An 11,299-nucleotide genomic window follows, 5' to 3' on the forward strand; every position below is an offset into this window, starting at 1 on the left:
GTCGCAATAGGGGTTGGTGTTTTGGGTTTTGATTTATTATTTTTTGCTCTCGCTTTTTTTTTCCCCCTCTCAGTCTGAGTGTTTATTAAATTTTTAGTTCACTATGTATAGTAATAATTGATCGAATCAGTTTTTTTTTTCTTTTACTTTAGCATTAATTAACTCAAAAGACAATTGTGCTTTTTCTTCAAAATCTATATAAATCATACACAAAACGAAAATTTAACTCTTGGTCCGCTTAGTTCGCTTAGTCTGCTTTGATTTTTTGAGCCTTTTGGTTTTGCCATTTTTAGTTTCAAACGCATGATACAAAACGTCACCTTCGCAAAGCCCGTTTTGAATCTTGATGAGTTTTAGTTTCAATCGAGGACCGAGTTCGATAAGTTTGACAGCTTTCTTGCCAGTTGATTGAGCGCGTGGCTTTGTGTCTTGAATAAATGAATCATCAAGCATGTCATCATCTTCGGCTTCGGATTCGCTTGTGACCCCGCTTAATTCTCCATCTTCTTCTTTTAAAATATAATCGGCAATATCTTTCTTTTTACCTAGCTTTGGTAAGTTTTTGGAAAGACGTTTTTTGGAGGCCAGAAGTTTATGAAGTTTAGCCTTTGAATTTGATGATCCATAAGGTAAAAATTTGTCTTTATCTTGTTCATCAGTTTCATCATCATCATCATCGTCTTCTTCTTCGTCTTCGTCTTCGTCCTCGTCCATCTGATCTTCACTTTCAAGAACATCATCTTCATCACGAATATCCCTGTCATCTTCATCATCTTCATCATCTTCATCGTGGAAAATGCTCTTTTCAGTTTCTTCTTCCTTTTTAATTCTAAACTTGGGCACCGGTTTCCTTCGGATCAACGTCTTGGTGGAGATCAAATAATGACGTATTTCTACTTCGTTGGTTTCCTGGTTCAGATTGACCAGCATCACACGTTTGATCTTTTTGATGGCCTGACCTGATGCAGTGATTACGGGAAACATGTTTTGAAACATCGACGTGAGTAAGCGCAAGTGTGCCTTATCCGTCGCCGTCTCGGCATCAGCTGGCGGGGCGAATCCGTTCAACACGAGCAACGGTGGCGTCTGCAATTCGACGTTGGGAATCAGCGGATGACGCTGCACGCGACGAATGTCCTTGCAAAGTGAATATGATAATACTCTAAAATGAATGGTCGGTCCATGAGGTGCGTGAGCGATTCTGAGTGATGTTTCGTTCGACTGGGTTTTGGAAAAAAGAAGCAAGTGCGATACGCCCAACGGGCCGGCCATTACCAGGTAATCCTTCAACTTGTTTGCCTTGCGCTCCCGTAACTTAACAGCAGTATGTGGTTCCATTATCGTTCTCACGTCTTGCACCAGTTGTGACAAGCTGATTCCCACGTTGGCTCCGCCGATTCGCAAAACCATCGACTGAGGGATCTTGCTCTCGGCCGGACTTGGCCCTGCCACGTGCGTTCTTTTTTTCTGCTAAAATTGTAATGATTTAGTGAAATGCTTCATTATATTATTAGACCATTGTTCCTTACCCTTCGTTTCACCATTGCTATGGGTTACTAGTAAATTTGTTGAAAAATAATAGTTTGAAAGAATTTCGCTGAAGCTTATGCAATAGTGAGAAAAATAATTTTATCGGCGCTGGGCGCATTCAAACTTTAAATCTCATTCGGTTGGGAGTTTTTTTTTTTTCCCAGGCAAGAAAGAGAGCTTGGGAATATAATGTAAAATAAATACTATTGTTTAAAAAATTTCTTATTACATTTCTACAAATCCAACACAAAATGCCTGTCAAAGAAAAAACTAAATCAAAGAAAGTAAAGAAATCAGACACTGCTGAGGTTACCAGGAAAGTGGCGGCCAAGTCCAAGCCAGCAAAAGAAGCTACGACTGACGACGAAGATGAAGAACGAGAACAAGAACAAGAACAGAAACAATCTTTAGAACCACAAGATCATGATGTTGAATCGGATTCAGAATCTATTCAAGAGGAACAAAACGATGACAAGGAAACACCTGTAGAAGAACAAGGTGTCGAGACATTTGAAGAATTGGTATGTCAACCTCCTGGGCCGTTCGAGTCCTGCACGTAATTTTCTCTAGACTAAATCGTTATTCAGGGCGTTATTTCACAAATATGCGAGGCTTGCAAAAACATGAACTTCAAAAAACCTTCACCAATCCAACAGCAAGCAATTCCCGTGGCTCTTGAAGGTAAGTTTTTTTTTTTTTTTTTTTTTGTTTGTTTGTTTGTTTTATAGGTTAGTGCAATACGTGAGCTGACCTGATGACCCGGATTTTTTTTAGGACGGGACGTGATTGGACTTGCACAAACAGGTAGCGGCAAGACGGCCGCGTTTGCGATTCCGATCTTGCAAGCACTTTGGGAAAAGCCATCGCCTTTGTTTGCCTGCGTGCTGGCACCGACCCGTGAACTTGCGTATCAAATCTCCGAACAGTTTGAATCACTGGGATCGACCATCGGCCTGCGTTGTGCGGTTATTGTTGGTGGAATGGACATGATGTCTCAAAGCGTTGCATTGGGAAAGAAGCCTCATGTGATTGTTGCCACGCCGGGCCGACTGATGGATCATTTGGAACACACAAAAGGATTTAGCTTGCGAGGACTAAAATATCTCGTCATGGACGAAGCTGATCGGTTACTTGATATGGATTTCGGTCCCATCATTGATAAATTGCTACTTTTGATCCCAAGGGAACGAAGAACATTATTGTTTAGTGCCACGATGACTTCAAAGGTTGAAAAATTGCAACGCGCATCGCTGGCAAACCCGGTGCGGGTCGCAGTATCTACAAAATACGAAACCGTGAAGACCTTGTTGCAAAGCTACTTGTTTTTCCCTTTCAAGCACAAGGACACGTATCTGGTGTACCTTGTGAATGACATGGCCGGCCAGTCCATGATTATTTTTGCCAGAACTTGCAACGACACGGAACGACTGGCCATTATTTTGCGTAACCTAGGATTTTCCGCCGTACCTCTGCATGGGCAAATGTCTCAGTCATCTCGTCTCGGTGCGTTAGCAAAGTTCAAGTCTGGCGCACGAACGATCCTGGTAGCGACCGACGTGGCTGCCCGCGGGTTGGATATCCCGCTGGTGGACTGCGTGTTAAACTACGACATTCCCACAGATTCAAAAGCTTATATTCATAGGGTAGGACGTACTGCTCGAGCTGGAAGGGCGGGTAAGAGTTTGTCGTTGGTTACGCAGTATGATCTTGAACTGTATCTGCGGATCGAGGCAGTTCTGGGCAAAAAATTGGACGAATACGCGATTGACAAGGAAGCAGTAATGCTACTGAGTGAGCGGGTTGGTGAAGCCCAGCGGGAAGCGATTAATGAGATGAAGGAATTGCATGCAAAGAGGAAAAACAGGAAGACGGAAGGCATCAGCCGGTCGAAGGAAAGGCTGGGCAAGCGGAAGCGTGGTGATGACATGGACAAAGAAGAGAGTTAGTACAATTAATTGTAGCAATAAATCGTTACATGATCTGTAAGAAGCAGCACAGGCCATCGATAAAGATTTCACCGTCAATTGGCCACTAATGCTTACATAGCAGCAATGACAAATGTCGGCCAGGTTCTTGGTAAGCGTTTACCCGGCGTCTCCACAGTTTTTAAGCTATATCTCAATTTATATGTAAAGCATGTGGCAACCGTCAGATTTATTTAAATTTCGCAAAATAAAAAAAATACGGTGCACTAACAATGTTTACTGGAATTGTTGAGACTATCGGAAGTATGTCAGCTCAATTATGATTTCAAGCTAATTTTAAAAAAATTAGTCGGCAATCTGATTTATACTAACGCTGGTTGTGTAGCCGTTGTGGAGTACATCGAGGTGGATGAGTCAGATGTTGGAGGATACGGCAGTTCGATTGTAATTACCGACTGCGATATTATTCTCGAAGACGCCCACTTAGGGGATTCCATCAGCGTTAATGGCACGTGCGTTACCATTACTGATTTTGACAAGCAAAAATTCAAGGTCGGCGTGGCACCGGAAACCATTCGCCGCACGAACCTGTCCCGACTCGGTCCCGGTTCGAAGGTTAACCTGGAACGAGCCGTGGCTGGGCACGTCCGGTTTGGCGGACATTTCGTTCAAGGTCATGTTGACACGACCGCCGAGATCTTATCAATCACTCCCGATGGCAACGCGTTCACTTTTTGGTTCAGGCCAAAGGATGCAGACGTGCTGCGGTTCGTGGTGGAGAAAGGGTTTATCACGGTTGATGGTGCCAGCTTGACCGTGATTGACGTTGATGAGCAAGACAAAAAGGCATTTTCGGTCATGCTGATTTCATACACGCAGCAAAAAATTGTGACTGCAAGCAAGAAAGTGGGGGACACGGTCAACATCGAGGTCGACCTCATGGGCAAGTTGCTAGAAAAGCAGGTCACGTTGCAGATTGAAAATCAGCTTAAAGGTCAATTGGGAGGCTCACTTCACGATTATATTTCCAAAATTGTTGACAGTAAGCTTAGTCAGTTGACGCAATAACTTCTAGTACGACATTTCATAATTTAATATTGAGCATAATTTATCATGTATTTTTAAAAATCTAATGTTAATTAATATTTTTCAAAATTTCGATGGCTTGTTAGTTATTGCTGAATGTCGCTTGGCCGCATCGCTCGAGTCCGCCGTATGGACCCACGCTGAGTTATGAACCCCATTCTCTCTGCTTCATGAATACTTCTCGCGTTCGATCCGGTCCTGCGCAACTTGTCATTAATGTCGAGACCACCGTAGGCTTCATTATAATCATCGTCCTCGTCTTCGTCGTCCACGATAGAATGCGTTGATGACGTCGTCACTGGCATGGTCTGGTGCAAAGCGATTTGGCACTCGGTATTGATCGAACAGAACTCATTTCTTGATGAGTCTATGGCTGCAACTTGCAAGACCGTTCCAGGTTGCTTGTATGATTTGACACCCGCGACAGGATCACCGGTTGTGGAGCGTCGTAATGATTCCGCATTATCTGGATCTTCCAAAATAGTAAATAGGCCCCTGCGCCTGCAAAGGGATGACGAATTCTCCATAACGTTGGGCTTGTTGATGGTTGCCGAATGAGCTCGCTCAATTTTGGAAAAATACTTTTCCTTTGACTTTGCCGAGTCATACGCAAACGACTCGGTTGTGACGTCCCAAATGTTAATGCACTGATCTGCCGATCCAGAAATTAATTCGTTTTGATTTGACGCCGACCAATCCAGTGAATTGATAATGTCCGCATGTGCGGTTAATTCAGCGAACGGCTGTGCAGCCCGAATATCCCATATCCGAATCTTTGAATCCTCATGCGCGGACGCGATCCAGTTAGAATTATAAGGCGACCATTTTACCACGGTGGATTCCCAGTGATTAGCCACTTTGGGCCGCAGCAGTCCACGCGACTTGGATCGCACGTCCATGAGCGAAATTCCGGATGCACCAGCCAGCGATAAGATGCCATCACGGAATGGTGATGCATGAAATGAATTTATTGATGATATGCGTTGATGAAATATTGGCCGATTATGATTGTTATTGTAGTTGACGTTGCTGTGGCCACGGGACAGATCCCACAAGAATATAGAATCGCCATAAAGTGACAAGAGTGAAGAATCCGGTGCACACGTCCACCCGGCTGATGTAAATTCCAAATGAGATATCCGTGACAAGCCATTAGCAGATGCAGAAGATGATGGTGATGACCGTCGCAAATGGTCTGCAGCATGGTTAAATTTCTTGACAACGCGAGCCGGATTCGGGTTCGAAGCATCAGGCAAACTAACGAGGTGTACGATGCCGTCGCGATGACCGGTCGCAATCACGGTGCTGGAACTAAACCTGCCAACCGGCGCCCAGCTCAAACTATAAATGTGCGGCAACGTGACTGTTTGCCGGTGCAGTAGTTGCTGTTGATCATGATTTTTTTTGCTATTGTTATTCCGTCGTCTCGATGATGATGGTGATTTGGTCATTTCGTATATAAACAAGTTCTTTTCTCTGCCGCCGCTGCCAACTGCAACCAGAGGTAAGGCCTGATGCGCTGCTACGCAAGTTAAATGCTTGGCTGTATCCGGCACGTTTGAATGATACGTCTGCAATTCCGGTTTTAAATTTTCCAACGACGGAGGCCGAACTAACTCTCGAAGCCATGCTTCACCCTTGCGGTCGACCTTGGGTAATTTCCTGCATTCCGAAAATTTGGTTGCAATTTTTGATGACGATTGACCTAGTTCTCTTCGGCGTAGTCGTTGCTGCGGCTGTTGTGACGATGCTGCTGCTGATGATGATGATACGGATGGAGACAGTGACGATTTGATGGGATCTGATCGGCGAACTGCGTTTTGCCGTTCTAATTGAACGCCCAATTGTGCCGTGCCAATGTCATCGTTAAAGAAAAGTCCAGCAACTGATGGCATATTTTTTTTTCTTTTCTTTTGGTTTGTTGTCAAGTTGTCTTCTTTGCTACGAGAAGATGAATCAATACGAGAGAAACCCCGGAGGGATGGGACGAAAAGGGAGTATTAATGAAATCCTTCAAGATGATATCGCACTTTTACTCCTTCCATTCACCGGAAGCATATATTCACCCAGCCATCATGAGCCATGGCCTTAATCCCAAACCTGACCGCATCGAGCGTAGATTGTGAGTGGGAAATTTTACGCGAGCTTATTGTCTGTCATCCCTGGCTTCTAGCGCGGCTCATTAGCCTAATCCGGCCATGCGGGAGGCTGGCATGTTGACTCAAACCGGCCAACGTAAACGTGAACGTCAACGAACGTAAGTGCGGAGAGGAGAATAACAACTACACGCTGACGAAATAGTTGTAAAGTTGGTAATTTTTTTTTTTTTTTTTATAAGCGTTCGTTTGCAAGCAAACAAACATCCAAATGCGTCAAAAAATTCCTACTGACTGGTTTGTACGCTAACCCAATTTGGGCATTAATCGACTTTTCCCCCTGAGTCAAAATTACGTAACCTCGATAACTAACCTTTCGGCTTCTATTGTTTTTCCTTTTGTCGATCTTTTTTTTTACCGCAAGTAACCTGATTAAACTTGCTGCGAACGCATTGTTATATAGAATTTTTTTTTGACATTAATCATGTTTGGTGAGCAAAGGGAAAGAGCGTGCCGTGACTGAAATCATATCCCTTTTTTTTTTCTCGTCTTGTTCTTATCAGAAAAGGGGAGAAAACAAACCTATGAGATTGTTATAATCATCATTTGGGCTTAATTTTGGTTAATCAATCGTACGATATCTTAACCTTTCGTCACGTATGATTATTTTTATGGCAAGAAAAGGTCAAAATGGGAAAAGTACTTGATTTATAAACGTAGCCATGCATAGAACAAAAAAATAAAACATTAAAAATGTTGTTTTATGTTCCGATCAATTGGCGTTGGGGTTTAAATTAAGAAGTAGCGATCAACAACGATCCGCATCTTCTTGCATGAAGCCAAATTGAACCCAGATCAACGCAGAACGTTAATCCCACGACAATACCCATAGCGTAGCAATGAGTATATATATAAAAAGACATGAATGTTCTTTTTCTAACGCATTTTAAAAAACAATTTTGTATTTAATATACATATACATATATATATATATATATATATATTATCATATTTATCTAATCATGAGCTACCTTAACGACCCTCAAGCACTTGCCAAATACTGGCGCGGTTTTGATCATGTCACTTGGTATTGTGGTAATGCTAAACAGTCCGCCGTGTTTCATATCGCCCGCATGGGGTTCCGCCCCATCGCTCGCAAGCAGATGCAAGTGGGCAAAAACAGGACATTAACTCACGAAGTTATTCGTAACGGTAATGTCACGTTTGAATTCGTGTCACCTGTTAGAAGCTCGCAAAAGATGAGTGATGCTTCGCTTGAAAATGGCGTGCCAGTGGAAGAAATGGTAAAGCTTAAGGAAGTTTTGCAATTTGTTGAGGTAAGTGTGGACGCATGTATAGCATTTTGGACAAGCCTCCCAGTTGCTAAACTATGCGTTCTTAGAAGCACGGAGACGGTGTCAAGGATATCTCCTGGGACGTGCCCAATGCAACGGACGCCTGGATCGCCGTAACCCAAAACGGCGCCCACACCGTGATGAAGCCTGTCAGCCAATCCGACGAGCACGGCAAGGTCGTGATGGCCACGGTTGCCACTTTTGGCGACGTGACTCACACGTTTGTGCAACGAGACGAATACAAGGGCACGTTCTTGCCCGGATACCAGTCGATTGAACAAGACGACCCATTGAACCAAGTGTTAAACCCAGTCGAATTTGCCGCTATTGATCACACTGTCGCTAACCAGAATTGGGGTGAGATGGACAAAGTCTGTGACTAGTAAGTCATGTCAATTTTTTTTTTTGGTACTTGCTCTGAAAACCCCTGGTATGACTAACTCAGAGGGGTATGAATAGTTATCAAAACGTGTTTGGATTTCATCAATTCATTTCTGATGATGACTATAACGTGGTAACCCAATACTCGGCATTGAAATCTACCGTCATGGCGTCGGGCAACAACGTAATCAAGATGCCAATCAATGAGCCTGCCAAAGGTATTCGCAAGTCACAAATTGAAGAATACCTTGCTTATAATAATGGTCCCGGCATTCAACATATTGCCCTGCTGACCAAGGATATCATGTCGTGTGTAACGGAGATGCGCCGACGCGGGGTCAAGTTCATTGACGTGCCAGACACGTACTATGAAGACTTAGAACAACGCATGCGAGACAGCAAAGTGACCATTAAGGAAGATTTGCAAATGATCAAAAAATTAAACATTTTGGTTGACTTTAACGCCGAAGGCTATCTGTTGCAATTATTCGTCAAGGATCATGCTTCCAATCGGCCCACGGTCTTTTATGAAATCATTCAACGAGAAGGCGCGCAAGGGTTTGGCGGTGGTAATTTTAGATCCTTGTTTGAAGCCATTGAGCGCGAGCAAGCCAAGCGAGGCAATCTTTTGTAAAAATCTTTTTTTTTTTTTGCTTTGCAAATGATATATATAACATGATTTTTGTGTATATATAGTGAAAAAAAAATAATTTTAATACAAGACCACTCATTATTGTTAAAAACTGTTGTGGCAACCCTAAACGTTTGTGCGTTTTAGCCATATAGCGGATCTGGTCGCTTAGTGCACAGACAAGGACTCGACAAGATTTCGCTTGAATCTGAGGAATCTGAAAAGTAGCAAGTATTCAATATAACAAGCCAATATAAATAAATGTCAGTACTCGAACTTCAACGGTACGCTTTAGAAGGTATTTTTACAACAAAAAAAATGACGTGCAAATTATTGCTTGATTCTAAAATGTCTGGTTGAAACTATGTAGATGTCGATCAATTGGAGAAAGCGATATCAGACCGACTGGTAGCTCCTCCCCGGAATGTAAGTTTGTGTATATGTTTAATTTTTTCCATGCCGATTAGAACCAATCTAATATTTTATTCGTGGTTTTTAGCATAGAGAAAAAATCGTTCAGCAACATGAAAATGCTCAGCTTTTAGACAAAATTGTCAATCAAAGTCAATTTTTATTAGATTCATTTAAGGATGAAGATGGCGCACGAGAACAAGAACTGGCCACATTACTGGGTGGAGGATCGTCAAGTCCGTTTGATGAGTTTTATTCCCAGTTAAAACGGATCAAGGAACATCATCGCCGGTATCCGAATCAACCGATCGAAAATCTTGAAGATTCTTACCGCAAGCGACGACGGCGGACAGCGAACAATGGCGGCAATGAATTTATTATTGAATCAGCGGGTGATACGGAAAATTCTAATGGTGGGCAGGAGCTAACAGTGGCGGATACGATCGATGGCCTGTTTTCCGGCGAGGAAGCTTTGGGTAGGTATCTTGACCTGATCAGCCTGCATGAGCAATATTTAAATCAAAAGCTCACGTCTGTACGCCGCGTGTCGTATCTGCAATACCTTGACCTGTTTGACAAGTTTTCTACGGCCATTATAAACAGTACCAAGCGTGACGAAGCGTATGCCAAGTATGTGTCTGATTTGAGGGCGTACTTGGAAGGATTCCTGCGCCGGACCGAGCCACTAAACGACCCGGACGGAGTAATAGTCAAGATTAACGCCGATTTTGAAGCCTCAGTGGAAGCAGCAAATAATGGAAAAACATATGATGATGATGATCATGAGGCGAACAGGCTGTATTGCAAGTATTGCGATCGCAGGTTTGAGAAGCAAACCGTGTTTGATGCCCATTTGAATGGCAAGAAGCATAAGAAGAATGAAGCCGCTGCCGCATCAGTAGCAGCATCGGACGACATTAACAACAACAATAACGGCACCGCTAAAAGGGGCAAGCAAGAATTGCGAGCAAAACAGGTTTCCCGGGACGAGTTTGCGATTACAAAATTGGCCCAATTGCTTAGCAAGGCTCGCGAAGACACGAAGGTCAATGTCGAGCGTAAGGCGGCATTAACTGATCGTGAGCGGCAATTAGAATTGGAAGCACTAGAACGTGAAGCCGATGATGATGGATACGGTGAAGGCACTGGCGATCAGGACGAAGATGGCCAACAACGAGACGCTGACGGTGCTGTGTATAATCCGTTGAACCTGCCGTTGGGATGGGACGGCAAGCCGATCCCGTTTTGGCTCTGGAAATTGCACGGCTTGGGGGTCGAATATCCGTGTGAGATTTGTGGTAATTACATTTACATGGGCCGCAAGGCTTTTGAAAAACATTTCGTTGAGGCCCGGCACGTACACGGGTTGAAGTGCTTGGGGGTTCAATCCTCATCCATGTTCAGGGAAATCACGTCGATTGAAGATGCGCTTAAGTTGTGGGACAAGATCAAGAAAGACCGCCGGCAGCAGGACAGTTGGAAAGAGCAGGCAGTAGAGGTCGAAGATGACGAGGGCAACGTGATGAGTGAGAAAGTGTACAATGACCTGCGCAAGCAAGGCCTTGTGTAGCTTACGTTGGGTTGTATATAGATTTTAGTTATAGAACACAATGTGTTGATACTATACCTTGTTTAGGGTATGTCATTGCTATTTCCTTCCTGTAATTTAGACTCTTTCCCGTAAATTTTTTTTCTTTCTTTGCTATCTTTGTTGTCTATTCAACGAGGCTAATCTTTTCTTGAAGCGCGCAATCCTAACAGGTTATGTATGAGCCCTGGTGATTGAAACCAAGTCAACTTCTCCATAAACGTTTTGTAATGTAAAAAAAACCCATTTCAACATCAGATTTATTCTTCATAGGGTAGACTGCTATGTGATGTGTA

At 43.4% G+C, this 11,299-nt stretch overlaps 6 protein-coding genes across 6 annotated transcripts; 4 read left to right on the plus strand and 2 right to left on the minus strand.

Annotated features, from left to right (window-relative positions):
* Nucleotides 1-79: 79 nt before the first annotated feature.
* V1514DRAFT_350274 (Brix domain-containing protein) lies at nucleotides 80-1,597 on the minus strand. Its single transcript, XM_066929401.1, has 2 exons — nucleotides 1,530-1,597; nucleotides 80-1,470 (listed from the first exon to the last, which is right to left on the minus strand). The coding sequence occupies exons 1-2, from the start codon at nucleotides 1,542-1,544 to the stop codon at nucleotides 223-225; spliced, it is 1,263 nt and encodes a 420-aa protein (XP_066785291.1). The 5' UTR covers nucleotides 1,545-1,597; the 3' UTR covers nucleotides 80-222.
* A 124-nt stretch (nucleotides 1,598-1,721) lies between these two features.
* On the plus strand, nucleotides 1,722-3,613 carry V1514DRAFT_325337 (P-loop containing nucleoside triphosphate hydrolase protein). The gene is made up of 3 exons (XM_066926595.1): nucleotides 1,722-2,051; nucleotides 2,118-2,211; nucleotides 2,305-3,613. The coding sequence occupies exons 1-3, from the start codon at nucleotides 1,782-1,784 to the stop codon at nucleotides 3,474-3,476; spliced, it is 1,536 nt and encodes a 511-aa protein (XP_066785292.1). The 5' UTR covers nucleotides 1,722-1,781; the 3' UTR covers nucleotides 3,477-3,613.
* Nucleotides 3,614-4,775, plus strand: V1514DRAFT_325338 (uncharacterized protein). Its single transcript, XM_066926596.1, has 2 exons — nucleotides 3,614-3,758; nucleotides 3,841-4,775. The coding sequence occupies exons 1-2, from the start codon at nucleotides 3,728-3,730 to the stop codon at nucleotides 4,521-4,523; spliced, it is 714 nt and encodes a 237-aa protein (XP_066785293.1). The 5' UTR covers nucleotides 3,614-3,727; the 3' UTR covers nucleotides 4,524-4,775.
* V1514DRAFT_325340 (WD40-repeat-containing domain protein) lies at nucleotides 4,553-6,821 on the minus strand. The gene has a single exon (XM_066926597.1). The coding sequence runs from the start codon at nucleotides 6,434-6,436 to the stop codon at nucleotides 4,628-4,630; it is 1,809 nt and encodes a 602-aa protein (XP_066785294.1). The 5' UTR covers nucleotides 6,437-6,821; the 3' UTR covers nucleotides 4,553-4,627.
* A 778-nt stretch (nucleotides 6,822-7,599) lies between these two features.
* On the plus strand, nucleotides 7,600-9,095 carry V1514DRAFT_325342 (Glyoxalase/Bleomycin resistance protein/Dihydroxybiphenyl dioxygenase). The gene is made up of 3 exons (XM_066926598.1): nucleotides 7,600-7,974; nucleotides 8,040-8,374; nucleotides 8,452-9,095. Exons 1-3 carry the CDS (start codon nucleotides 7,660-7,662, stop codon nucleotides 9,005-9,007), a joined length of 1,206 nt encoding a protein of 401 aa, XP_066785295.1. The 5' UTR covers nucleotides 7,600-7,659; the 3' UTR covers nucleotides 9,008-9,095.
* Nucleotides 9,096-9,118: 23 nt separating this feature from the next.
* V1514DRAFT_325344 (uncharacterized protein) lies at nucleotides 9,119-11,074 on the plus strand. The gene is made up of 3 exons (XM_066926599.1): nucleotides 9,119-9,302; nucleotides 9,375-9,430; nucleotides 9,504-11,074. Exons 1-3 carry the CDS (start codon nucleotides 9,266-9,268, stop codon nucleotides 10,983-10,985), a joined length of 1,575 nt encoding a protein of 524 aa, XP_066785296.1. The 5' UTR covers nucleotides 9,119-9,265; the 3' UTR covers nucleotides 10,986-11,074.
* Nucleotides 11,075-11,299: the final 225 nt, after the last annotated feature.

This window comes from Lipomyces japonicus (genome assembly GCF_038497905.1).
Source record: "Lipomyces japonicus strain CBS 7319 unplaced genomic scaffold V1514scaffold_5, whole genome shotgun sequence".
Lineage (NCBI taxonomy): Eukaryota > Fungi > Ascomycota > Lipomycetes > Lipomycetales > Lipomycetaceae > Lipomyces > Lipomyces japonicus.